Genomic DNA, 25353 nt, shown 5'->3' on the forward strand with positions numbered 1-25353 from the left:
TATTATGGTTTAGATATTAGGTGTTCTCCAGAAGCTCACGTGTGAGACAATGCAATAAAGTTTAGAGCTAATATGATCAAGTTATGAAAACCTTAACCTGATCAGTGTCTGGGTCCCCTGACAGAGATTAACTGGGTGGTTAACTGTAGCAGGTAGGGTATAACTGAAGGAAGTGGGTCTTTGGGGTATTTATTTTGCCCCTGGTCAAGAGAGCTCTTTCTCTCTGCTTTCTGATGCCATGTTCTGAGCTGCTTTCCTTTGCTACCCCCTTCCATCATGAGATTCTACCTGCCCTTGGGCCCCAAAGAATGGAATTGGCCATCTGTGGACTGAGATCTCTGAAACTATGAGCCCCCAAATAAAAGTCTCCTCCTTTAAAATTCTTGTCAGATCTTTTAGTCATAGCAGTGAAAAAGCCGATTAAAATATCCCTAACCTAACTTGCATCACAGCCTGGATACTTTCCAGGCAGTAAAAAGGGACAATTATAGAACTTACCTTCTTTCAAGGATCACCATTCTAGACTCCTTGTTGTCCACTATCTGAAAGTCATTTGTACGTATGAATTACCCAGTTTTAAAAAATTATTTCATGTCGAAGGGTAAATCTGGTTGGTACCTGTTACTTGATGCAAGTGAAGTTCAGGTATTATTTTCATTTTTTGAATTAAGTGGGTAGTTCTTCTGTTTTGTGTTAATATCAGTTGGGGCTGCTTATGTAGGGCTTTGTTTTGGATATGGTTTGCCCCCCAAGTGGGCATGTGCTGGCATCTTGATCCCCAGTGTGGTGGTGTTAAGATAATGAAACCTTTAAGAAGTGGGACCTAGTAGGGCTGGTTTTGAAGCCCAGTGGTAGAACACTTGGCTATCATGTGTGAGGCACTGGTTTCGATTCTCAGCACCACATATAAATAAATAAAGTCCATTGACAACTAAGAAAATATTTTAAAAAAGAAGAAGAAGAAGAAGTGGGACCTAGTGGAAAGTAATTAGATTATCCACCCTCTTGAATGGATTAGTGCTGGTCTTGAGTGGGTTTGGTCTTGCAGAAGTGAATTCATTTTTGTGAGAATGGGTTGTTGTAAAGCAAGGCCACCCCATGTACTTGGTCCCTCTGCACACAGCTATTTCCATTTGGCTTATTTGCCATGTTGTGATATAGCTAGTGGGGGGCAATGCTGTTTGGACTCTCTACTCACCAGAATTGTGAACCTAATAACCCTCTTTATGCTTTATCCATTCTCAGGTATTTTGTTTTAGCAACACAAAACTAATACATGTAGCTTCTTTCATCTCATACCTGGCCTGGAATGACCAAGATGATTGTCTCACGTGTATGTGTCCTGACTCTGTTGTAGTACTTCCATTCTCCTCTTGGTTCTTGGCGGTCTCTCTCTCTCCATGTAGAGTGTTAGTTTTCTACAGCTGCTATAACAAATTGTCATAAACTTAGTAGCTGAAATAACACAAACTATTACAGTTCTGGAGACCAGAAGTTCTAAAATGAAGGTATTTACAGGATTGCAGACCTCCTGGATGTTTTAGTGGAGAATGTGTTTCCTTACATTGCCTGGCTTTTACATGCCACCTGCATAGTGTGGCTTTCACCCTAATCTGTCTCAAAGCGAGTAGCAGAATCTGATCTTCTAGTCTTTCTCTCTGTCTTTGCTTCTGTTCTCACATCACCTTCTGTCTCTGATACACTTCTGTCTCTCTTTTTAAGGATATTTATGATTATAATACAGATTAATTTTTCATTCTTAAGATGCTTGTCTTAATTTCATCTGCATCTACAAGGTAATATTCCCAGATTCTGTGGATAAGGATATACAGATGTCTAATTTTTTTAATTGAATTTTATTTTTCATGCATTATATTTCTACAAAATGGTGGTAGCTTTTTTTTTTTCATGGTAAGAATACTTATAAAAATTAAGTCTTCTAATGAGTATTTAGTATTTCTGTTATATTTTTGTCTCCCAGAAACTTGTGTCTTCTTATTGCAAACTCATCTGTTTATATGGCTATCATTGGCTGCTCCTCTGTTTTCTGGACCTCATGACCTGCTATTTCACTGATCCCTCCCTCACTCCCTCACTCCCTCATTTTGCCATAGTAAATTTACAAACAACTTGTTAATACAGAGTGTATAGGACATGATTTTTCTGAATCCCAAATTCTGAAAATGTTTGTTCTGCCATCACATTTGATTTTTTTGATGAATATAAAATTCAAAAATAAATTTTTGTCTAAGAATATTGAAGGCATTATTTCAGTTTTTTCAAGAACTTGGTACTGCTGTTATGAAAACCAATGTCATTTGCTGTTGTTTGGATAACCTTTTATTTTTCTCCAGACTCTTGGGCTCTTCATTCATGCAGTTATGAAATTTTATAATGTATGTTGGTTTGAATCTTTTTTTATTCATTACACCAAACACTAGCTAGGCATTTCAATCTGTAGATTCTTTTAGCTTTTATATATTCTGTATTAATTTCTTCCCTTTTATTCTCTGAAATTCTTGTTAGTCAGATAGTGAACATCTGGTAGATCTGCTTAAGATGCTTTTTTCCTCTCTCATTTTCTTTCACTTCCTTTTTGATTTACTTATTGGAAATCTTTTCAATTTTATTTTGTACCTAGTGTTGAATTTTTGTTTCTACCATCATTTTTAAATTGTCACAAATTCTTTTTTGATTCTTTGAGTTGTTTTTTTTTTTTAATATCTTTATTGCTTACTTGTAGATGGACAGTACCTTTATTTATCTTTATGTGGTGCTGAGGCTCAAATCCAGTGCCTCACATATGCTAGGTGAGTGCTCTACCACTGAGCCACAGTCCCAGCCCCTCAGGGTTTTATTAAAAAAATTTTTTTTTCTTATTTTTGAATGTACTGGCTTCTTGAATGCAGGTGAGAACTTTTTTTATTTTGGAGTTTTTGTTATTATTATTTTGCCTTCAATTTCTTCCAGGGTGATTTTTTTTTTTTTTTTCATTTTTTTCCTCTTTTGATCTCATACTGGTGACTTTTTTCAGCTGGATGGTGGTCCTTGGTTGTCCATAAGAAAGAGGAACAGAAAATCAGATTGGAAACTATAGTCATTGATAAGGATTATTAACATCAGGCTTTGAAGCTGGCTGTTGTGCTGTGGCACTTTTGACTTTAGCATGTCTTTGTAGCTGCCCTTTTTTTTTTTTATTACAAGAAAGGAAACTTCATTTTCCTTATACACCTCCCCACACACTTTTTTGTCAGGGAGGGAGGGATAGCAGCATGGAAGTAGGGATTGGAGTAGTTTTCTGTGATGTTGGTCTCCCACTCTCTATATCCCTTTTATTCTCTTTGCTATAAGATATGTGTCTCTTTTTATATTTAGTGTATTCATTGTGACTCACTTATTTATCTATAAATCTTCCCTTATATATCTTACGTAGAGTATTTCCAAACACCTGGGAGACAGATAAAGGAAAGTGAAGAGTGATTGTAACAGGGTTCTTGGTACAAAATATTATTTCAGATAACTTTTTCTTTTTTTTTTGGTACTGGGGATTGAACTCACTGAGCCACATCCCCAGCCCTATTTATTTAGAGACAGGGTCTCAATGAGTTGGCTTAGTGCCTCTCCATTGCTGAGGCTGGCTTTGAACTGATGGTCCTCTGTCTCAGCCTCCTGAGCTGCTGGGATTACAGGCGTGCGACACCACACCTGGCTCAGATAACGTTTTTTTGTTGTTGTTGTTGTTTTTTTTTTAAGCATAGTAGTAGAATATCTATAAGGCAGAGCTGAAAGCTATCATCCATGTATTTTTTTTTCCAGTAATAATGCAGTACCTTGTGTATGTCAAATGTCAAGCACTGTGATATACCTGATTGTGGATAGGCATATCAGATTCTCTATAATTAGATATAGATGTTTGTAGAAGATTGCTGTTTCTATAATTCCTACTCAGCTTCTCAGGTGGTTAAAGTTTAATTCTTTTCTACATGTGTACCTGGATAAACTCTTGGATGTGTCTGTACATGTTATTGGAGTAACTGTATGCAAGAAGCTCATATACCCTGAAGGCTGTGAATTATCAAAGAAGTGTATATAATTGTTGACCTCAAGAAAAACAGTTCAGCTATGTGAGAAGTACCAGTTTTTACTAACCTCTGGCAACTTAAGAGCTATTGTATATATGTTGGGTCTGTAGTTTAACCTGATAGAATTTTTATGAGAAAAAGGAATTTAGAAATATGAGGCAAATTGTGAAAGGTAGTTACATGAAACTTGCCTCATTAAACCAACTTGGAGGATGTTTTCAATGTTGGCTTTAATATTATAGAGAAATCTTAAACAAATGAGTTTTTTAAAAATATTTTTTAAGTTGTAGATGAACACAGTAACTTTATTATTTTAATGTGGTGTTGAGGATCAAAACTAGTGCCTCACATGAGGGAGGCGAGAGCACTCTACCACTGAGCTACCACACCAGCCCACAAATGAATTTTGATACATTCTTTTCTTTGAACATTCAGAGTGACATGGATACATAGGCATGTTGATCCTTTACTGGCCTTAAACAGAGGCTTTGAGCAAATATGCCTTTAGGAAATATGTTGCTATATCTTCTGATCTTGTTTCTTTTTCATCACATATCATATATTAGGATGGGGGAGGTCTTTTTTTTTTTTTTTAATTTGGTCTTTTCCTCAGTCTAGGAGATTTAAAAAAAAAAATATTTTACCTTGGCTATCTGTAGATAATTTTTGGCCTTTTAATTAAGTCTTTTTGGTTTGATTATGTGCGTATGTACCCTAAGTTTTGTTTTCTTATTAATTTAGTACATCTTTATCATTTTTTCTTTATTATTATGATAGAAAAATATGTCTGATATTGTTGTGGCTGTCATCAAATATTGTTCTATAACAGTTTAAATTTCTGCAGAGTATTTTGTCATATAGATATACTATACATTGAGGCTTCCTCTTACTTTGTCTGTTTGACCCTTTACTAAAATCCTTGGCAGCTAAATGATATATTCCTAAAAGTGGAATTTCTTGTTTAAAAAAATTCATGATTTTAAGGCTTTTGAGTCATATTCTGGGTTCGCCTTCGAAGATTATACTCAGTTATTAGTAAGATTAATCTAGTTTCTTTTATTTTGCTAGTATTGAAGTAATAATATGAGTGTAATTTTATAGTTTGCCTTTTTCACTAAATATATTGTGACCATTGCCCATATTACTAAAAGCTCTACTTCAGTACCCTTTTTAAAATTAATTTTTATCACATAACATAAAATGTATTATTTAAAAATGTACAGTATACTGGTATTTAGTATGTTCACTTTGTTATATAACCATTACCACTAATTCCAGAAAATATGCATTGCCCCAAATGAATAAGTACCCATTAGCAGTTATTCCCAACACCCCATCTCCATTTCCTGGCAGCCATTTTTATAATGTATTTTCTGTCTCCAATTTACCTATTCTGAAAATTTCATGTAAATGGAATCATGACATGTGCCCTTTTGTGTCTGGCTGCTTTTACTAGGGATAATGTTTTCAAGGTTTGCCCATGTTGTAACATGTAAAAGAACTTAAGTCCTTTTGGTGTCCTGTTTATGTTGGCATTGTATTTTGTCATGTGAAATTGCCATAATTTATTTATTGTTTTATATTTTTTCCCATATTAACAAAAATAAAAAAAGATGAATTTTTTTTTTGTAAGAATATTAGACACTTGAATTTCCTCTTTTTTTCCTATCTCCCCCCACCCCCTCAGAGTCTTCCTGTTTTCCTCTTGACTGAGCTTTTTATGTTAAGGAAGTTTTGTTAGTTGCTTTGTTAAAAATATTTTCCCCATTGTCTATTGATTTGTTTTATAACTTTTGATGTGTAGAAATTTTAAGTTTTTACGCTAAAACCTCAAGCAGTTAACTATTCACTTCAGAATTCTCTTTGGTATTTGATGTGCCTTATTGTTGTTATTATTAATGTTTTAATAAATAATTAACAGTTTATTCCTTATTGGAGCACTATTTAAAAAATCTCTCACTTCTTGTGAATCTCTGATGCTTCCTTTATCATTTATGTAAATATATTCATATGTCTATGGGGCCCTCAATATCAGTTGTTTCTTTTCATCAATTTATTTTTTTCTTCTAGTTTTAATTAATTATATGGAGGTAGGATAGTATACTGTCTCTATAAACTTGTGCTTCAGGGTCATTTGGCCTTTATTAGTAAATGGACAAAACTGGTATTCCTCTCTGTGGTTTTGGAATAGTAACCTAACATTTCTAAGCTTATTTTTTTCCCCCTGTCTGCAGAAGGGGATATTAAAAATCAACCACTCTAAAGGGATGTTTTGAAGATTGAAGAAATCATGCCTAAGTGAACAATATCCTGGAATATTTAGCTTTTTTTTTTTTTTTTTTTAATTTTTTTTTGTTCTAGAGATTGAACCTAAGGGAGCTTTACCACTGAGCCACATCCCCTTTATTTTTTAAATTTTGATGTAGGGTCTCTCAACTAAGATGCTTAGGGCCTCATTAAGTTGCTGAGGCTGACCTCAAACTTGAATCATCCTGCCTCTGGGATTATAGGTGTGCACCACTCTGTCTGGCTAAATGTCAGCCCTTTATTAGTAAATGGACAATGATAATTTTATATTAATATCTTGTAGGATTCTTTCAAAATTGTTCAAGTCATTCTTACGTATTTAGTTTCTGGATTTTTTTCTTTTTTTTGAACTGGGGATTTAACTCAGGGGCAGTTTACTACTGAGTTATAGCCAAACCTTTTTTTTCTTTATTTTGAGACAAAGTCTCACTAAGTTGCTTAGGGCCTTGCTAAGTTGCTGAGGCTGGCCTTGAACTTGGGATCTTCCTGTCCCAGCCTCCCCAAATCTCCTCAGTTGCTGGGATTATAGGCATGTGCCACTTTCATTTTTTTTTTTTCATCCTTCCCCAAACCATTCTAATGGGATTATAGTAAGTCTAAATTTATAGGTTAATTTGAGAGAAAGTTGACATGAATATTCACTATCTCCACCCAGAAAGTTGATATTTCTCACCATTTATTCAAGTTTTCCTTTTGTTTTTGCAAGATTTACTGAAGTTTTTTTTTTTTTTTTAAGTTCTGTACTTTTTTTTTTTTTTTTTTGGTAAAATTTTTAGATTTTTTTTTTTGTTAATATGAATAGAATCATTTCGTGTTATATTTCTTTGTGAGTTGTTGCTGGTATTTATATATTCTTTTAGCATCTGTTCGTCTATTTTTTCCTTCCACATATAAATTATCAGATATTGAATTCCTTTGCTTTTTCCTATTTATTTTTTAATCTTTTTCTTTTCTGAAGATCATGACTGCTATTACATTGCTCTTTCATTAAACTTTACTTTTGTTCACTTTTTCTCTATCCTTTGTCATTTAGGTCAAAACAGATAACATAGCAAGAATTTACCAGCCCAAACGTTATGCTTTATCACCTAAGACAACAATTACGTTGGCACATCTACTTGCTGCTCGAGAAGATCTATCTAAGATCATTAGGACAAGTAGTGGCTCCAGCCGGGAAAAGACAGCGTGTGCCATTAATAAGGTTGGTTTTTCTTTCAATATTAAAGACCTGAGAGATTTTCTCATTTTTATTTTATTTATTTATATGTGATGCTGAGGCTCGAACCCAGGGCCTCACATGTGCTAGGCGAGTGCTCTACCACTGAGCCATAACCCCAGCCCCCCATTTTTCTTTTGTGATTTTTTGTGAAACAGAAAAGAGCATGGAGGAGCTTAAGTCCATGTTGGCTTAATTGTGCTTTTTAATGTGTATTATTTATTTGAATTTTTGTATTCATAAATTGAATCAAAATTTTATTTCAATCTAAGTAATTAAGAATTGCTTTTATCAGTAGCTTTAGCAAGAATTATTTGCTTTATTTCCAGTATGAAGTTTTTTCTTTTTTGGTAAGAATTTGAAGGAATTTGTTTCAGGTACTTGTTTTTTTTTTTTTTTTTTTTTTTTTTTTAGGGGATTTAAAAAATGTGTTCTTTTTAAATATACATGACAATAGAATATATTTTTGACATATTATACATACATGGAGTATAACTTCCCATTCTTGTGACTGTAAGTGATGTAGAATTATACTGATCATGTATTCATATATGAACATACAAAAATTATGTCTGATTCATTCTACTGTCTTTCTTATTCCTATCCTACCTCCCTTCCTTTCATTTTTGTCTAATTCAATGAAATTCTGTCCCTCCCCACAACTTATTTTGTGTTAGCATTCACAAATCAGAGAGAGCATTTTGCCTTTGTTTTGGGGGGATTGGCTTATTTCACTTAGTATGATAGTCTCTAGTTACATCTGTTTACCCGCAAATGCCATAATTTCATTCTTCTTTATGACTGATATTTTAACTCTTTATATCTTTGGTATAAAGGGAAGAGGAGCACATGTTTTAGAGTTATACTAATCTGGGTAAACACCTTAGCTCTAGCCTTTATTTAGAGGAATTGCTACCATGGCAAGTTACTGAATTTCTTTGAGCTTCTGTTTCCTGATTCAAAGTACAGATTCATTTCTCTGACAGTGATCTTAAATTAAACAAGCTCAAGGACACTGAGGTGTTTTTTTTTTTTTTCCCCTCGTTACAGTGGCAGTAACAGTAAACTAATTTAGAATGTTTATATCAGCTAACTAGCATATCTTCTTTGTTTAGGTAGAGAAGTCCATGGCAGACTTTATTACAAAAGAGCAAAAAATCAAAAGAGATGTGGATAATTTTAAGGCATAGTTTTTTAGTACAGTTTGAGATAGGATATCTTGTTGAGGGGACTTATTTCTTTCCTACTCCTTCCCCTTCATCTCCCTCCCCCATTCTCCCTTTTCTTTCCTCTCCTTTCCTCTATGCTAGGGATCCAACCCAGGGCATTGAGCATGCAAGGCAAATGCTCTACCACTGAGCTAGACCCCCAACCTTGGGGATAGTTGTTTTTAAAGTCAACTTGCTAATTATTGCTATGTTAAGCATCACCAATGTTTGCCTCTCTGCTTCCATTTTAGATCATCCCCTTCTATATTCTGAAAATGTTCTTTCCTTCAGTATGTTACTTAATGTCTTGCATTGGATTATAGTCAAAATGTAGTCTTCCTGGATTTAAGTTCTGCTTCTTTAAGTAAAATTACCCATGTCTTTTCTGAGTTTATAGTCTGATTAGTTGAAGTAACCTTAAGTTCATTTCTTGGAGTAGCATCTCCATATGCCCACCAACATATTATGTTTGGTTAGAGAGACCAGTGATAATAACAAGCAAAAGAAGGTTATTTTTTTTTTATTGGATGATTAGGATATTATTGCTGACATTAAAACAGAGTGTTTGTATACTTAGAACGTTGTTGCAAAATGAGGATGTGGTGGTAATTTTTGTCATTCATTTACTCCATATATTTTTTTTATTTTTTAATATTTATTTTTTAGTTGTAGTTGGACACAGTACCTTTATTTTATTTATTTTTAGGATTGAACCCCCAGGGCTTTGGACATGCTAGGCAAGCACCCCACCCCTGAGCCACAACCCCAGCCCACATTTACTGCATATATTTTTAAAGTCAGTTTGATTATAGAGTATCAGTGGAAGTGGAATGCAACTGATTCATAGGTCATTTTGGTTAAAGAGTATATATTTTGGTTTTTTTCTGAAAAGCGTTAGTAAGATGCTATTGAATTCCCCTTGGCTGTGGTGAGTGATTGACACCCTCCTCAATTATCTGTCTTTCTCTCTGCTCATGGCATGTGTCGTACCTTCTAGAGAAGGTTAGGAACTTAAATTATTCTCTAATTTGTTCTTCAAGATATTGCAAAGCAGAAGTTAAGGAAGTATATCAACTTTTTATTTTTCTTATATAGGCTGAATATAAAGTGCTTGGGAACAGAAGTGTTTCAGATTTGGATTTCTTTTGAATTTTGGAATATTTGCATATATGTAATGCAGTAGCTTGGAGATGGGACCCAAGTTTAAACACAGAATTCATTTATGTTTTCTATGCATGTTACAAATAACCTAAAGGGAATTTTATACCATATTTTTAGTGCACCTATGTGTTGACTGTGACCTATCACATGAGACCAATTATGGAATTTTCCACTTTTGAACATCATGTTGATGCTCAGAAAGTTTTGGATTTTGGAGTATTTCATCTTTTGAATTTTAGGAGTAGGGATGTTCAGCCTGTAATGTTATAGTTACTGTCATTAAAAAAGTAAGTGAGCTTAAGTTTCTCACAAGAAAGAAATAATTCATTGAGAATCCTTGCATCTCTCTGCTGTGATGCCTGATGTTATACTTATATTCAACTCTTACTTCTTTACATTTACATGTTACTTTCTATACATTATGCTTTGTTGAAATAAAATGTGCTTAGGAATACAATCTTTTATCAGTTAATGTATTACCAAATCAATGTTAAATGTAGGGTATGTAGTTCATGTATGTGAAAAATATTTTTACTAAAAAAGTTCTTAGCATGATAGATACTACATTTGTTATAGAATTTGTTAGACAAATTTAAATAAGAGAAAAGTAATAAGCCTTTACATTTCAGAAATACTCCCCCAGATTTTATAAAAATAATACCACATTCTGAGGAATTTGTCATACATCACACTTATATTTTCAATATTAATTTATACTTCCATGTCTGATACTTTCATGTTAAATATTTGGCTTATATTTCTTTATTAGAAACAGTAACTTTAGTATTATTTGAAATCTTTATGTAAGTTTTAACTTTTAAAATACTAGAAACTGAAAGAAAATATTTCTTCACACAGGTGCTGATGGGAAGGGTGCCTGACAGGGGAGGACGGCCGAATGAAATTGAACCACCACCCCCTGAAATGCCCCCTTGGCAAAAGAGACAAGATGGTGGCGGAAGGGGTGGTTGGGGTGGTGGAGGTGGAGGTGGTGGCAGAGGAGGTGGTGGGGGTGGGAGAGGTGGCTGGGGAGGGGGAGGGGGAGGCGGGTGGGGAGGAGGTGGTGGAGGAGGTGGAGGTAGAGGAGGTTTCCAGGGCAGGGGAGATTATGGTGGTAGGGGAGATTATGGTGGAAGAGGAGGCTATGGTGGAAGAGGGGGCTATGGTGGGAGAGGTTATGGAGATCCATATGGAGGAGGGGGTGGTGGTGGTGGAGGATATAGAAGATATTAAAAACTGCAACAATTAGATATTAGTGCTTACTTCTTGTTAGATACTTTAGGCATAGTATTCTAAATAACAAATTTGACTATTATCTTTGGAGAAAATACCGTGTTAGATTCCCTGATGAAATCATTCTTGAATTGGGTTAATGTGTAAGAACATTGTTTTATACTACCAATTGATCTCTCAAAGTGATGACTTTTTCCATATTCTGTGTACTATTGAGCATGTTGTGTCTTTTTAAAAAACAAAAATGAACAAAAATATTTTTAAAAGTATAAATATTTATTACCATCAAACTTGGAAAATGGAAAGTATTTTATTGTCATGATTGAATTTAGATTGTTAACCTGTATTTTGTTCAGGATTGAAACACATAAATGATTCTGCCTGTGATAGAAAAGAATATAGACTCTTGCCTCATCTGTTTTCCTGTAGATGTTTTATATTTGTTAATTCTATTTTACAAAGTAGGAAAGGGACTGATACTTCTGTTCAAAATGTAGTTGTCATGATTTGTATTTTATGGGATGAGATTTCTTCTGATCACGTTTCTGTTTAAGGTTCTATTAATTGAAGCCCAGGTGTTTTTTTTTTTTTTGCTCAAGACAATACAATGATAGCCTAGGTTTTTTTTACTATGCATTTTTTATTTTGTTTTCTAGTTGGATTTGAAACTGGTATGATTTTATTTGAAATTAAGCTAAGTTAAAACTTGAGGTCAGAATTATTTGAAGGGACAAAAATACATACAGATGTTACATAATGTTGTGAAAAATTTTCCTATGAACTGGTCTTTTCATTGTTTGTGTCCTCGATTTAGATAATCTGATATTCAAAGTTAGACTGAACTGTATCACACAGGATTAAGGCAGTAATTTCCAGTTTCAGCAGATCAGGGGCCCGGTAGGGCATTCACTGATAATTCTGATTCACAGCTAAATTTGGGAAACATAGTATTAGAGAATAGCTATGTGTGGTCTGGTGAATAGAGCAAAGTCTTGGGGATTGAGAGTTGTGAATTTAAACTGTGGTCAGGGGTGTTTTGGATTGAAATGACTTTAGCTCTCAAGGATTAATTTGCTCTTAGTTGTCAAATGAGGAATGAGCCAGTTGCCCCTTGCTTAGGTTGTTTCATAAAGACCTACTTACCAATGCAATTTGTTGAAAATTTATAGAGCTCCTATTGTGAGGGTTTAAGAGGCGATTGGTATTTTTCTCTTAGTGTAAGAATTGGAGAAAAAAAGCTGATCATACAAAATTTCTCACACTTCTTATAAAATTTCGGTCTTGGCTCCTGGTCAATACCTGTACATAATAACCTGTGATCTAACTAGTTCAACGGATAGCTTAATTACCAGTGAGCAAATGGTATTTGATATTTGGCAAGTTTGTTATTTTATTTTACAGTAAATCCTCTGGTGAAATCTAAAATAATGTTAATTAAATCTTTAAACATAAATATTGTGTATGATGTAGTCTTCAACATGTATTTATCAAGCTAACTCTTTGAAGGAATGTGTTCAGGACAGAAAAACATAAAAAAGTTTTGGTTATTTGTAAACTAACGCTTTTTTGTGTTTATATTTAATTAAGAGACTTAATTTCATTTGTTATAATTGAAGGAAAAAGGCTTCACCTAATTAAGAAAACACCAATTATCAGTAGCTATAAACTCAAAAATAAATATTTTAAAATATATATATGTATAAGCAAAAGACCACTTGAGTAAAATGTTCCAAAAGAGTTAGTTTTAAAAAATGTTCATTTAAAACTTTTACATTTCTGCTTCTTTTCTTTTTGGGAGCATTAGTTACTGATATGGAAAGAAGATTTACAACCATTTTTAACTTTTTTAATACTAAAGGTTTATGGTAAATAAGGCAGAAGCATTAGTTTATAAACTTCTATAAAATTTTTTTGTACCTTCATAGGTTATCTGTTACTCGGTTATCTGTTGCAGTCACTATAAATCTTTTCTTAGTTGAACACCTTTCCTGGAGTTGTAGTAGAGCTGGAACTCCTATTTTCACATTGCTGTGAATGTCAATTGAATGAAAAGCTCAGTCCTCTAGACCCTAACATCTTCTTCTTTCTTTTAATATGGGATTTTCTTAGTAATCTTTGATCTGTAAGTTTCTTTTGCATAATTGATTTAGGACCTTAATGTGAAAGACCATTAATGTAAAAATGTTTTATAAATTGAGTTAAGTACAAATGTAGAATAAGATGAATGGTACTCCACTGCTTCCTTTTAAAATCTAACAGCTTTTTTGATACATCCATTTCATTCTTTTGAACCTCCTCATTACTAGTTCTCAGCTTCATTTTTTTCTATTTTCATACTTTCCTTCCTCCTTCCTTTTTCTTCCTGTCTTTGTTCAACCAGTGGCACCTAATAGCACCTATAGACATGATCTTACTAGGAGTTTCTGGATTAAAGTAGGAATTGACCTTTCCTATGGGCCATATAATAACATACATTCTATCTATATGTAATTACCACACAATTACTCATAAACTCTTCTCAAAAGGGAAATAGGTATTTTCTTTGAATCTATTTCCTTGTGTTTTGTAGATCTTGGAAATCTTGCCTCATTAAAGAGAATAAACAAAACATTTTAAACCAGCATTTAAAAAAAATTTTACCTGTATTTGTGACAAAAGATAGGACAACCTAAAATGTATGTGGCTGGACAACATTTTGATAGTGATACTTCTATACCTTGTAAGGAGCACAGGGTAGAGAAAATTTTGGTGGCAGTTTAATCTTTTCCTCAGGGTCAGGTTGTCAGTATGATTTCATTCTTTTGTATGAAATATTATGAATTGCCAAAATGATAAATACAACCTCCTCCACATGTACCAGAATGCATTCCACAGTAGAATTTGAATGGCTGAAACACCTCCATTGGTCCACTTAACAAAATATTTGACTGGGGATTAAGGGAAAATCATGACTGTCTCTAATCACTGTAAAGAATCATGACCACAAATAAATTGCATGAATCTGTTTGGAACTGTGAAATTAAAGATGAAAGCCACAGAGAAATGACAACCTCAAGTAGTCTCCATTAATGTTAAGAAATTACAGACTTAATATTTGGGTATGGGGAAAAGGTTGGATAGTTCTCCAAAGTTACTTTTTAAAAAAAATTTATTTTTTTAGTTATAGGTGAACACAGTATCTTTATTTTGCTCTACGTGGTGCTGAGAATGGAACTCAGTGCCTCGCGCATGCTAGGCGTGTGCTCTATCTCTGAGCCATGACTCCAGCCCCCAAAGTTACTTCTTCATGACATAAAAAACACAAGCTGAAAGTTTAGTTGCTTTGCTTGTCCTTTCAGGAAAATTGTTTGTTTAATAGCATAGGGGAGTGATCTCAGTGTGGAGTATAGTAAAAATTCAGGTGAAGTTTCTATATATTCATAAAGTTGAAGAAACACAAGACATTTATTTTGTAGGGATCCTAATGTCTTTTATCATATAAATATTACACAAGGAAAACTTACATCAAGTATCAAAAAAAAAAAAAAAACTTTACAATCTGTACATTTTTTTTCCCTTGCAGTTCTTTTACATTATACATCTTTAGACAGAAATTCACAAATGGTCAGGGAAAAGGTGAGACAATTAACAAAGAAAAGGAGAAGTGACATTGCTATATTTAAAAAAAAAAAAAATTTCCTTGTTTTGACAGATCTATTTGTCCCCAAATTTATTTCAAGTGAATGTGAGAAACAAAAATTTGCAACCTAGGTTTGATAAACAAAAACTTGTTTCAGATTATTTCTATAGATTCCACCAGACCCTGTAACTCAACATGAATAATATTAACTTATACAACATAATTTGGCTCTTGCTGAACTGTAAAAACCTGTAATGAAATTATTACCTTCTATTCATTTTAATGGTAGACTGTGCAGTGCTTGAGACTATCTAGTCATAATTTGACTAAGGGGACTATGACCTTTTGAATTCCTGCATATAAAGATTATTTACATTAAAAAATAATTTAGGGGGTCTTTATTTTGGATGGGAGAGTAAGAAGAACGAAAAAATTTGTTTCTGTGACTCTTTAAAAAATTGAGTTACACAGACTTTTTGGTCTTTATAAGAGGAAAATAATAGTGAAGAATACAATTTTAAAATTTGTCACAAATGCATATTTGTTCCATATAAACTATGTAACAGTGCTATAATGAGGTGGTAGACCTGAGTAACCCTGCTTTGAGGATTTCTGATTTTGGACTTAGAAAAAATAAATTTGTGTGTAAAGTGATTTTTTAAAATGTAATGAAACACTAACTGTAAGCTAGTTCTGTGTCAGTAAAACTCAGTACAAAGAAGTGTTCAGATGGAAAGTAGTTTTTCCATAAACTATTTGAGTGATCTGAATCCTCCAAGTAGGCAACACAGGGTGTGTGTATGCGTGTGTGTGTGTGTGTATACACTTTGCATTGTTATGAAGACTTGGTACAACTAGCTTTAGGTTTGAGACTTTCAGTTGTTAAAATTATATTCTTGGTAGTTGGTTATTTTGTGTAGGAATTGCAAGTCAGCCTGATACCTGGCTTTCCAAGCATGAAAATCCCACCCCCCACCACCAAAAATGGTTATATGATTTTTAAAAATGGAACTAAAATAAGGCTGATATGGAGTTTGTGAATACTTGGCTAGGCAACCAAATGATCCCATTTATCATTAATCATCATATTAGGGTACTCCTGGGACTGTTGTTATTTTTGCCAAACAATAACAATTTACATTTAAGCAGTTTCTTCATCTTCTAACAGAACTATATATTTATGAATTTGAAACAAAAAGTCACATTTGTGAATAAATGACTAAAGGTTGTTCAATTCACTTCCACATTTTTGAAGGAAAAAAAAGTCCCAAGCCACATGCATATCTGATATTGTATATACATGTTATGTACATATGTACATGCTGTCAACTATTATTTAAGCCACTAATCTAATTAGCTTATTTCTAAATAGTATTACTAGTAAAGACAGTTTAAGCACAAATTCAGAGGACTTTAAAAATTGTTTACTTAAAAGATAAAGATGGAACATGATTTAAATATACTTCAGAGACTGTTTCTTAAAAAACCATAAATTCCTAATTCTATCCACTGTAGAATATATGAGGACAAACATGTTTACATTGTTTTAGCTCATTAAGCCAGTCATGTATGAGATGGGAATAGCTTGTTTCCAGGTATTGGATTTGATTACCTATAATGACTTAAGACTAGAACAATGAGTTGACCTGCAGACCTGCAATTGGATAATGTTGTGTTGTTTACTAGGTCCCTAAAAAGCCATGGCTGCATTTCTGGAAATTTATTTCTAGGTAGATATGCTCGTGTGTATGAGCACAGTGAGAAAGGAGGGGAAAGAAGCTAATTGATTAGGTCTGAGGTAGTGAAGCAGAAATCAGATTCACAAGGAGTGCTGGCATGTAGGAGTCAATCTGCTTTGGAATTGGGTATTTTTTCATTATGAACAAAAAAGTTGGGTAGAACAAATTAAATTCCTTAGTTTATAGAAAACTCAGGGAAGGAAGCAAATTCATTTTCCAGAGATTTTAGTTCTCAAGAAGAATCAGTTGAGCATGCCACATGAGATGCTACCCTATCAGGAAACTGTAATCATGTTTTAGCACACTTTTGGTGTTAGTCCCAGAAAGGGAAAAAAGTTTTAGTATGAATACCAAAAGTTTCTCATTCTTCAGCTTTCCTCCCCTTTGAGCCAACTGATTAAAAGAGGAAACTGTGCTACAGATTAGGAATCTTTTAGGTAAAAACAAATAACAAAAACTGCTTTTCCTTTTTAAAGTACCCTCTTTAAACAATCCATGTAAGGTTAATCAGTGAAAGAATAGATCTCCAGTACACTCATCTACAAATTGTGCTTCTTGAGTTTCTGGGCTAAGAACAGTCACCTTGCTCCATTTGTGCTAAGACATGATTGGTTTTTTCAAGCTGGAGAGATTCTATTTTCTTCTGTGCATATTTCAGCTGGATCTTTAGGGCATCATTATCTGCTTTCAGGGTATTTATTTCCTAAAGGGAAAGGAGAATAAGGTATGTTAATAAAGCAGCAATGAATAGGAAATCAGTTAAAGTATTGGAAGCACTACACTTGATTGGCATCTCCTATTCACTTTGGTTGAGAATTAAAAATAGTTATTTTGCCCTGAATATAAAATAACATGTAAATATTAAATAAGCATGTACAAACAGCAATTAGTCTTTGTTATCATATCACAGATGTGAGTGGCTAGCAAGCAGAATAAACCATTCCTGGGCAGTGGGTGGAGGATGACAAAACCTTTAGACATTGTGTAGTAGATCTTAACTTGGCAGAAAAAAGAGTCTGGTGAGATCTGAGCTGTGAAAGAAGTGCTTGCAGATTCTATGTTATAGTTTATTTAATCTAAGACCCTCTCCAAGTCATTGAAACTAGTATATCCTTTTGATGAAGATAAAAATTTTTACAGCACCCCCTAAACTGGGATTTAGTGATCTAATTTGTAGAGATTTAATTACAGAGTCATCAGTTTATTTCCAAGCTTCTGATTTTGAAGCCAGTGTTCATAGATTGCATTGCACTGATTACACCAAAAGAATATGTGGGTGGTGTCTGGACAATTAAGGGTAAATTGGGTTGTTTTTCAGCCTGAATTACCTGGTTTGCTGTCCATTGGCTACCATATAATATTGAGTATGTACTTGTGCTTTCTTACATGATGACAGACTATCTTAACCCTCCACTCACTCTGAAAATAGGTGGTAGATCTAGATTTTAATAGAAGCAGAAAACATTGCTATATAGTGTCAGACTGGAGATTGGAACTTGGGTACAGGTGACCCAAGAAACGTTGCTTTTACTTTTGTCCCATGCTGATTCAGAGGTACATGTAGACTAAAACAACATGTCATATTTATTCATACTTCTATTCATATATTACATGCTACTTTAAAATACTGGTATAATTTAACTAGTTTCTTGTGGATAGAATTGTCAAATTACAAACAAGTCTTTATAAGGATTTTATTTAATTGAAAAGTGGGACACGTTATTGTTACTCTAAAATGTACCTACTGAAGTCTCTTTGGCATGGGTAAAAATAAAGAGAGCAACCATGAAAATGTTTAGGAGGTTTGCTGGCCCTGGGTAGGAATTATCCTGGACCTAATTTATCTGAAATCTTTCTGCTAGCTATATTATTCAGTTCATAGGCATGTAAAATTTCAAGATTTGAAACCTTAGCATGCAATTCCATTTTTGTATTTTACAGAGGACCAAAGAAACATCTAGGATTGGAAACAAATCTTTGCCTCCAATACCAAAGTCCTTTTAACTTTATCAAGTTTATTTTTCAAGCTTTCTTTCACTGTTTATAAAACTTCTGTTTGGTAACCTTTACCCCTAAGGAGAAAGGGCTTTGTGTAACCATGGTTGGTCACTTGATTCCTAAAGTGAATCTTAATACTTTAAATAAGAAGTCTTCCCTTTTATCCAGGAAATCTCTTGTTTTGTTTTCTATGTTTTTCCTAATATTATGTTCTTCATTCCAGGCATCAAATCAAGAGTTTTGCAAACATATCTAACTTGTTTCTTCAAAAGTTTCTCTAATTCTGTTCTGTGGAGTCTGACAGGGAAGGTGTGATGTTGAGAACAGTGCCTGGAATCCTGAGGTCGGCTGGGCAGTTTCACTGTATAGTCTGTAGATTTAGATAAGGAATTCTAACTAGGTGGATGTTTGTACTGCTATATGTCTCCCAACATATATTGCAAACCTTGATGTTTTGGGAAAAGGCAGACAAGCACTCCTCCCCTTTAATAAAATGAGGGATAATGTTAAAACGAATATATCCTTGCTTCCTTGTTTCTAAAATGGCTTATTGCCTATAATTGGCACTGTTGTTCTTCCCTTTCTCTCTCCCCTCCTTTATTCTATTAGTAATAATCTGAGTTGAATCTTCAGAATCTTCAGTTTACACGTTCTGCCCTGTTTAGTTGTACTTTACCACAAGACTCTGAAAAATAGTGAAATGAACAGGTACCTGTTCCAGCTCTTGGTAGGTTGGGAGTCTGAGGTGACGGAGCTCTTCTTTTGATTTTATGAGGGATTCTTTATTTTCCCACTTGACAAAAGCCCGCTTTCTGACCAAGACTGGGCTGGGGCATGGAGATGTGGGACTGGGAAGCACATAAAGGGTGTCCTGGGCTGTCCTCCTTGGAGAAGACAACACAAATTGACCTGAAGGGCCCTCACTGCCAATCCAAGGAAGTGACTCAGTCTGGGTGGTCTTGTGGGCAACAGTTCTCTTCAGACGAACAGAAATCTTCTGTGAGGACACTCCCATCAACATGATTGTTCGGTCCTTACTCTCCTCACTGTGTTCCACCATTTCCCCATTAGGGAATGTAAAAGAGCCTTCCTCAGGTGCTATGGGAAGACACACAGTGAGTTAGTATTCTCAGAAAAGCAGAGACTCAAGATACTCACACGAGTTTCACATGAGACATGTCTTGCTATTACAGGAACTCCCCATTTCCAAATAGCCTTCATTTGCAGGTATCCATGCAGGGGGTAAGTGGAGGCTGAAACCCAGGGATTTCAAACTACAGCCTTTTTTCCTGTTTGTAAAAAGGTTGCCTGGAGAGTTAGTGTTTCTGCAGGTAAGTTGGAATCCCTGTTTGAATGCTGCAAAGTTTCATCAATTCAGAAAAGATCCCATTTGTATAATAGACACAGCTTAAATATGAGGGAAAAGTTAGCTTTGTGGAAGTATGTTCCAAAATATATCACTCTTGTTTGATATTGATGCAAAAGAACAGATGTGTCATTCTGGGTCTTTTCATTGAACCAATATACCTCCCTAGGACCCAGCATGGAAATGTTAACCATAAAGAGAATTTCCTAGAAAAGTAGAGTATTTGAGATGAATGGTAGGCTTTAAGGTAAACTGCATATCATCTAAGTTTATCGTTTGCAAAGACTCAGCACTAAGTGTGGGTTTTCTGAAAAGTCCTATTATGTCCTAGACAACACTTTACACACAAATTTTGGATTGTTTCATTAAATGGGGATGAAAAAATCCTACCTTCCAAACTTTGGGGAATGATATGACCATGTGAAAGTGTACATTTGTATTAAAGTTTTTGGTTTTTTTCCTGTTATAGATTTTTTAGTTAAGACACTGGATTTAATCCCGGGCCTTACAAATGCTAGGCACTGGGTTACATCCATCCCAACCTTTTATTTTCTTATGTTTTTATTTTGAGTCAGGGTCTTGCTAACTTGCCCAGGCTGGCCTCAAACTTGATCCTCCTACCTCAGCCTCTTGAATAGGTGGGATTTTAGGTATGCCGCCAAACTTGGCTTATTTTCCTACTTTTTAAATTAATGCATATTAAATGTACATATTGATGATCGATCATGTCCAACTACCCATTCTTCTACCCTCCTCCTGACCCCCACTTCTTAGTCCCTAGTAATCACTATTCTACTTTCAAGTCAACTTTTTTTTAATTTACACATACGAAAGATAATATGCAATACGTTTCTGTGTCTGGCTTATTTTGATTAACATGTTATCTTCCTGTTTTATCCATTTTGCTGCAAATAACAATTTACTTTTCCTTATGGCCTAATAACATTCAGTTGTGTTCATATACCATATTTTCTTTATCCATTCATCTTGGCAGTCACCTAGGCTGGTTCCATATCTTTGTTACTGTGAATAGTGCTGCAGTAAGTTTGGCAGACTGGTATACTTTTCATTTGCTAGCATCATTTTCTTTGGATATGTGCCAAGAAATGAGATACCTAGATTATATGGTAGTTCTAGTTTTAGTTTTTTGAGGAACCTCCATACTGTTTTCTGTAATGTTTGTAGTCATTGACGTTCCCCTTAACAGTGTATAAGAGTTCCTTTTTTTAACATATCCTTTTTAGCATGTGTTAGAGTTTTTTTTTTTTTTCAATTGTTATTCTAACTGGGATGAAATGGTATCTCATAGTTTTGATTTGCATTTCTCTAGTGGCTAATGATATGGAACATGTTTTAATATACTTATTGGCCTTCTATAATTCTTCAGAAAAGTACTCAGATAATGTGTCCATTTTTTTTAACTTAGATTATTTGTGGGTTTTTTGTAAAGTTTTTTAGGTTCTTTATATATTCTGGATATTAACTAGATAAACAGCTGGAAGATTTTTTTTTGCGTATTATCTCTTCACTCTTTTTTTCTATACAGAAGCTTTTAAATTTGATGTAATAAGGATTGCTTTGGCTATCTGGGGTCTTTTGTGCTTATGTATGGATTTTAGGATTATTTTTTTCTGGTTCTGTAAAGAATGCCATTGATGTTTTGATGGGATTACATTGTATTTGTAATGTAATGGACTGGAAGAATATTGTTAAAGTGTCCATGCTACCCAACATCATACAAAAATCCTCAACAAAATAGCATCTCAAATTCAACAGCACATCAGAAATATCCTACAAAGATGGTTCAACATTTGCAAATCAGTAAACATATCACAAACAGAATGAAGGATAAAAATTATTATGATCAACTCAATATTTGCAGAAAAAGCATTTGATTAAAATTCAATATCCTTTCATGGTAAAAAACATTGAACAAATTATATTATAAAGTATATATATGACTGGCCCCCTTATACGTACTTTTGCCTGATTGCTCTAAAACTTCTAGTACTTATTGAATAAGTGAGAGTAGTTCCCATTGTCTTGTTCCTGATCTTAGAGAAGATGCTTTAATTTTATCCCCACTGGTATGAAGTTGGCTGTGGGCCAGTCATATATATACTTTATAATATTGAGATACGATCCTTCTGTACCTAATTTGTTCAAGGTTTTTACCATGAAAGGATATTGCATTTTAATCAAATGCTTTTTCTGCAAATGTTGAGTTGATCATGATTTTTATCCTTCATTCTGTTTATGTGATATATTTATTGATTTGTGAATGTTGAACCATCTTTATATACTTAGAAGGAAACCAACTTGATCATGGTGTAGGATATTTTTGATGTGCTGTTGAATTTGAGATGCTATTCTGTTGAGGATTTTTATATTGATATTCCTCAGGGATATTGGTCTGTAGTTTTTTGTTGTTATGTCCTTGTCAGGTTTTAGTGACACAGTAATGCTAGTCTTAGAGAATGTATTTGGCAGGGCTCCCTCTCTTTTAATTCTGTGGAACAATTTGAGAAGCATTGGTGTTAGTTCTTTAAAACTTTGTTGAATTCAGCAGTGAAGCTTCCAATTCTGGGATTTTCTTTTTTGGGAGATGTTTGTATTTGTGTTTTTTAACTGATTCTGTCTCATTACTTGTTATAGGTTTGTTCAGGTTTTGTATCCTGTTGGTTCAGTTTTGGTAGGTCATATAATTTTTTCTATTTCTTCTAGATTTTCCAATTGGTTAACATGGTTTTTTCAAATAATCCTTAATAATCCTTTGTATGTCTGTAATGTCAAATGTAATGTCTCCTTTTTTACTTCTAATTTTTTTTTATTTGGGTTTTCACTTTTTTCTTAGTTTATCTAAAGGTTTGCCAGTTTTGTTTATTTTTACAAAGAACCTTTTGAATAAGTGATGCTTTGTTATTTTTTTATTCATTTATTCATTTATTTCTGCTGATTTTTTCCCCTTAATTTTTGGTCTGGTTTGTTCTTTTCTAAGCCTTTGAGATACATCATTAGGTTGTTTATTTGAAATTTTCTTAAAAATTTTTTTTTTAATGTAGGCATTCATTGCTAGAAATTTCCATGTTAGTGCTGCTTTTGCTGCATTCCACAGGTTTTGGTATGTTGTGTTTTCATTTTCATTTGCTTCAAGAAATTTTTAAATTTCCCTTCTGACTTCTTCAGGGTCTCACTGTTCATTCAATGTGTTGTTCAGCCTCTGTGTACTCATATAATTCTAAAGTTTCTCTTATTGCTTCTTGTTTTATTCCACTATGACCAGAAAAGATATGTGGTTCAGGTTTTTTTTTTTTTTTTTTAATTGTTAAGACTTGTTTTGTGGCCTTGATAGTACTTGATCTATTCTAGAAAACATGTTCTGATGAAAAAAATCTGTAATTTGAAGCTGTTGGAATGTTCTATAAATGTCTATTAAGTCCATTTGATCTATAATAGAATTTAACTCTGATGTTTCTTTGTTGATTTTGAGGGGGTTAGTATCTGTCCATTAATGAGAGTGAGGTATTGTACTAGAGCCTATCCTGTTAGATCTAATTGTGTTTATCTTATTAAATTGGCTGCTCTGGCATTTGATGCATATAGATTTACAATTGCTATATTTTCTTGAGGACTTAATCTTTTAATCATTATATAGTGAGCTTATTTGTCTCTTTTTACAACTTTTAAAGTTTATTTTGTCAGAAATATAAGTACAGCTATGCCTCCTTGCTTTACAATTCCATTTTCTTGAAATATCATTTTCCATCCTTTCACATTAAGTCTGTTTATCTATACTAGTGAGGTGAGTTTCTTGTAGGCAGCATATTGTTGGGTCTTGTTTTTATTCACTCAGCCAGCCTGTATATTTTAATTGGAGAATTTAGTCCGTTTACATTCAAGATTATTGAAAGATAAAGATTTGTGCTTGTCATTTTGTTGAGTTTCTTCTAGTTGTTTTGCATATTCTTTGTTCTTTTCTCCCTCTTTTAATCATCTTTGTGATTTGATGGTTTTCCATATTGTAATGGTTACTTCTTTTCTGTTTCTTTCTTGTGTATGTACTCTTCCAGTGGGATTTGAATTTAATGCTATCATTATGGTAGTCATCTTTCTTTCACTTAGGGATATAGGACTCCCTAAAGCATCTTTTGTAAGGCAGGTCTGTTGGTCCAGAATTCCCTGATTTTTTTCATCTTAGAAGGTCTTTGTTTCTGAAGGATATACCTTTGCTGGGTATAGTAATCTCAGTTGGCAATTATTTTCTTTGAGAACTTGGAATATTTGTTCCCTCCTGGCCTATAGGTTTTCTGCTAAGAAATCTGTTAGTCTAATGGGGGAACTCCTTAAATGTGACTGGGTGCTTTTCTCTTGAGATTTTAAAGTTACTTCTTTGTCCTGTATTTTTGATAGTTTGAATATAATGCCATAGAAAATATCTTTTCTGATCTCCTATTTAGAGTTCTATAAACCTCCTATACACGGATGTCCATATCTTTCCCTAGATAAGGGCAATTTTGTGATTTTATTCATTTAATAAGTTTTCTACCCCCATTAACCTTCATTTCCTCACATTGAATGTTCCAGTGATGCAGATGTTTGATTGTTTAATGTTGTCTCAAGACTCGAATGCTCTCTTCTTTTTTTTTCTGTCTAAATGTGTCATTTCAAAAGACTTGTCTTTAAGCTTTGATGTTCTTTCTTCTCCTTGATCTACTGTTATCACGCTTTCAGCTGAATTTTTTATTTCATTTATTGACCTCTTCATTCCCATGATTTCTGTTTGGTTCTTTTTTAGAATCTCTATTTATTTGTGGAATTTCTCATTCATATCCTACATTTTCTTCCTACTTTAGCTATATAGCTATATTTTCTTGGATCTTAGTAAGCTTTTAAAAAAATCATTCTTTTGACCTATGAGGCATTTAATCCATTTTAGTTTCTATGGACTCTGTTACTAGAAAGATATGATCTTTTGGAGGGTGTCATAGTACCTTGTTTTTTCATATTTCTTGTGTTCCTCTGTTGAAATTTGTCCTTCTGGTAGATCTGACATCTCTACCACTTTTATGGAATAGCTTTCTTTATAAGCAGCTTTCTCCTGAAATGTGTCTTAGGGTATTGGTTTGTTATGAAATGATGACTTTATTTCCAGCTGGGCACCATGGTGTAGTCTCCCTGAAGTTTCTTTGGCTGTGATTAGTGAATGTAGACACTGTGTTCAAGTCATAGAGACCCATTGTCTCTGCAGCTCATGCAAGAATGGGACACACTAATGGTTCAAGTCAGGTATGGTATAGACAACATAGAGTGTGGGTTGCACACTTTGTAGCTACTACCGCTATAGAAGTGGTGGCCCCTGTTATATGATAGAGGTTTGCTCAGGCACTGGTGATACTGGCTTTGTTACTTGTAAGAGTATTTGGT

At 33.9% G+C, this 25353-nt stretch overlaps 2 protein-coding genes across 3 annotated transcripts in view; one reads left to right on the forward strand and one right to left on the reverse strand.

The window, feature by feature from the left end:
• Nucleotides 1–11621, forward strand: part of Fam98b (family with sequence similarity 98 member B) — a 30509-nt gene extending 18888 nt beyond the window's left edge. Inside the window, exons 7-8 of the mRNA XM_046460828.2 lie at nt 7423–7590; nt 10833–11621. Coding sequence (XP_046316784.1) covers nt 7423–7590; nt 10833–11207 — 543 coding nt within the window. The 3' untranslated portion in view covers nt 11208–11621. The remainder of the gene's footprint in view (nt 1–7422; nt 7591–10832) is intronic.
• A 5446-nt stretch (nt 11622–17067) lies between these two features.
• The window catches only part of Rasgrp1 (RAS guanyl releasing protein 1), a 71186-nt gene continuing 62900 nt past the window's right edge, over nt 17068–25353 (reverse strand). For both annotated transcript variants that reach the window (XM_046460826.2, XM_058584674.1), the window contains exons 16-17: nt 19276–19661; nt 17068–17268 (exon numbers count right to left, since the gene is read on the reverse strand). In XM_046460826.2, the coding sequence (XP_046316782.1) occupies nt 17134–17268; nt 19276–19661 (521 nt within the window). In that variant the 3' untranslated portion in view covers nt 17068–17133. The remainder of the gene's footprint in view (nt 17269–19275; nt 19662–25353) is intronic.

Source organism: Marmota monax, unplaced genomic scaffold, assembly GCF_021218885.2.
Source record: "Marmota monax isolate L192 unplaced genomic scaffold, Marmota_monax_Labrador192_F-V1.1 WCK01_AAM20220418_F8-fsc00001, whole genome shotgun sequence".
In the NCBI taxonomy this organism is placed as follows: Eukaryota; Metazoa; Chordata; class Mammalia; order Rodentia; family Sciuridae; genus Marmota; species Marmota monax.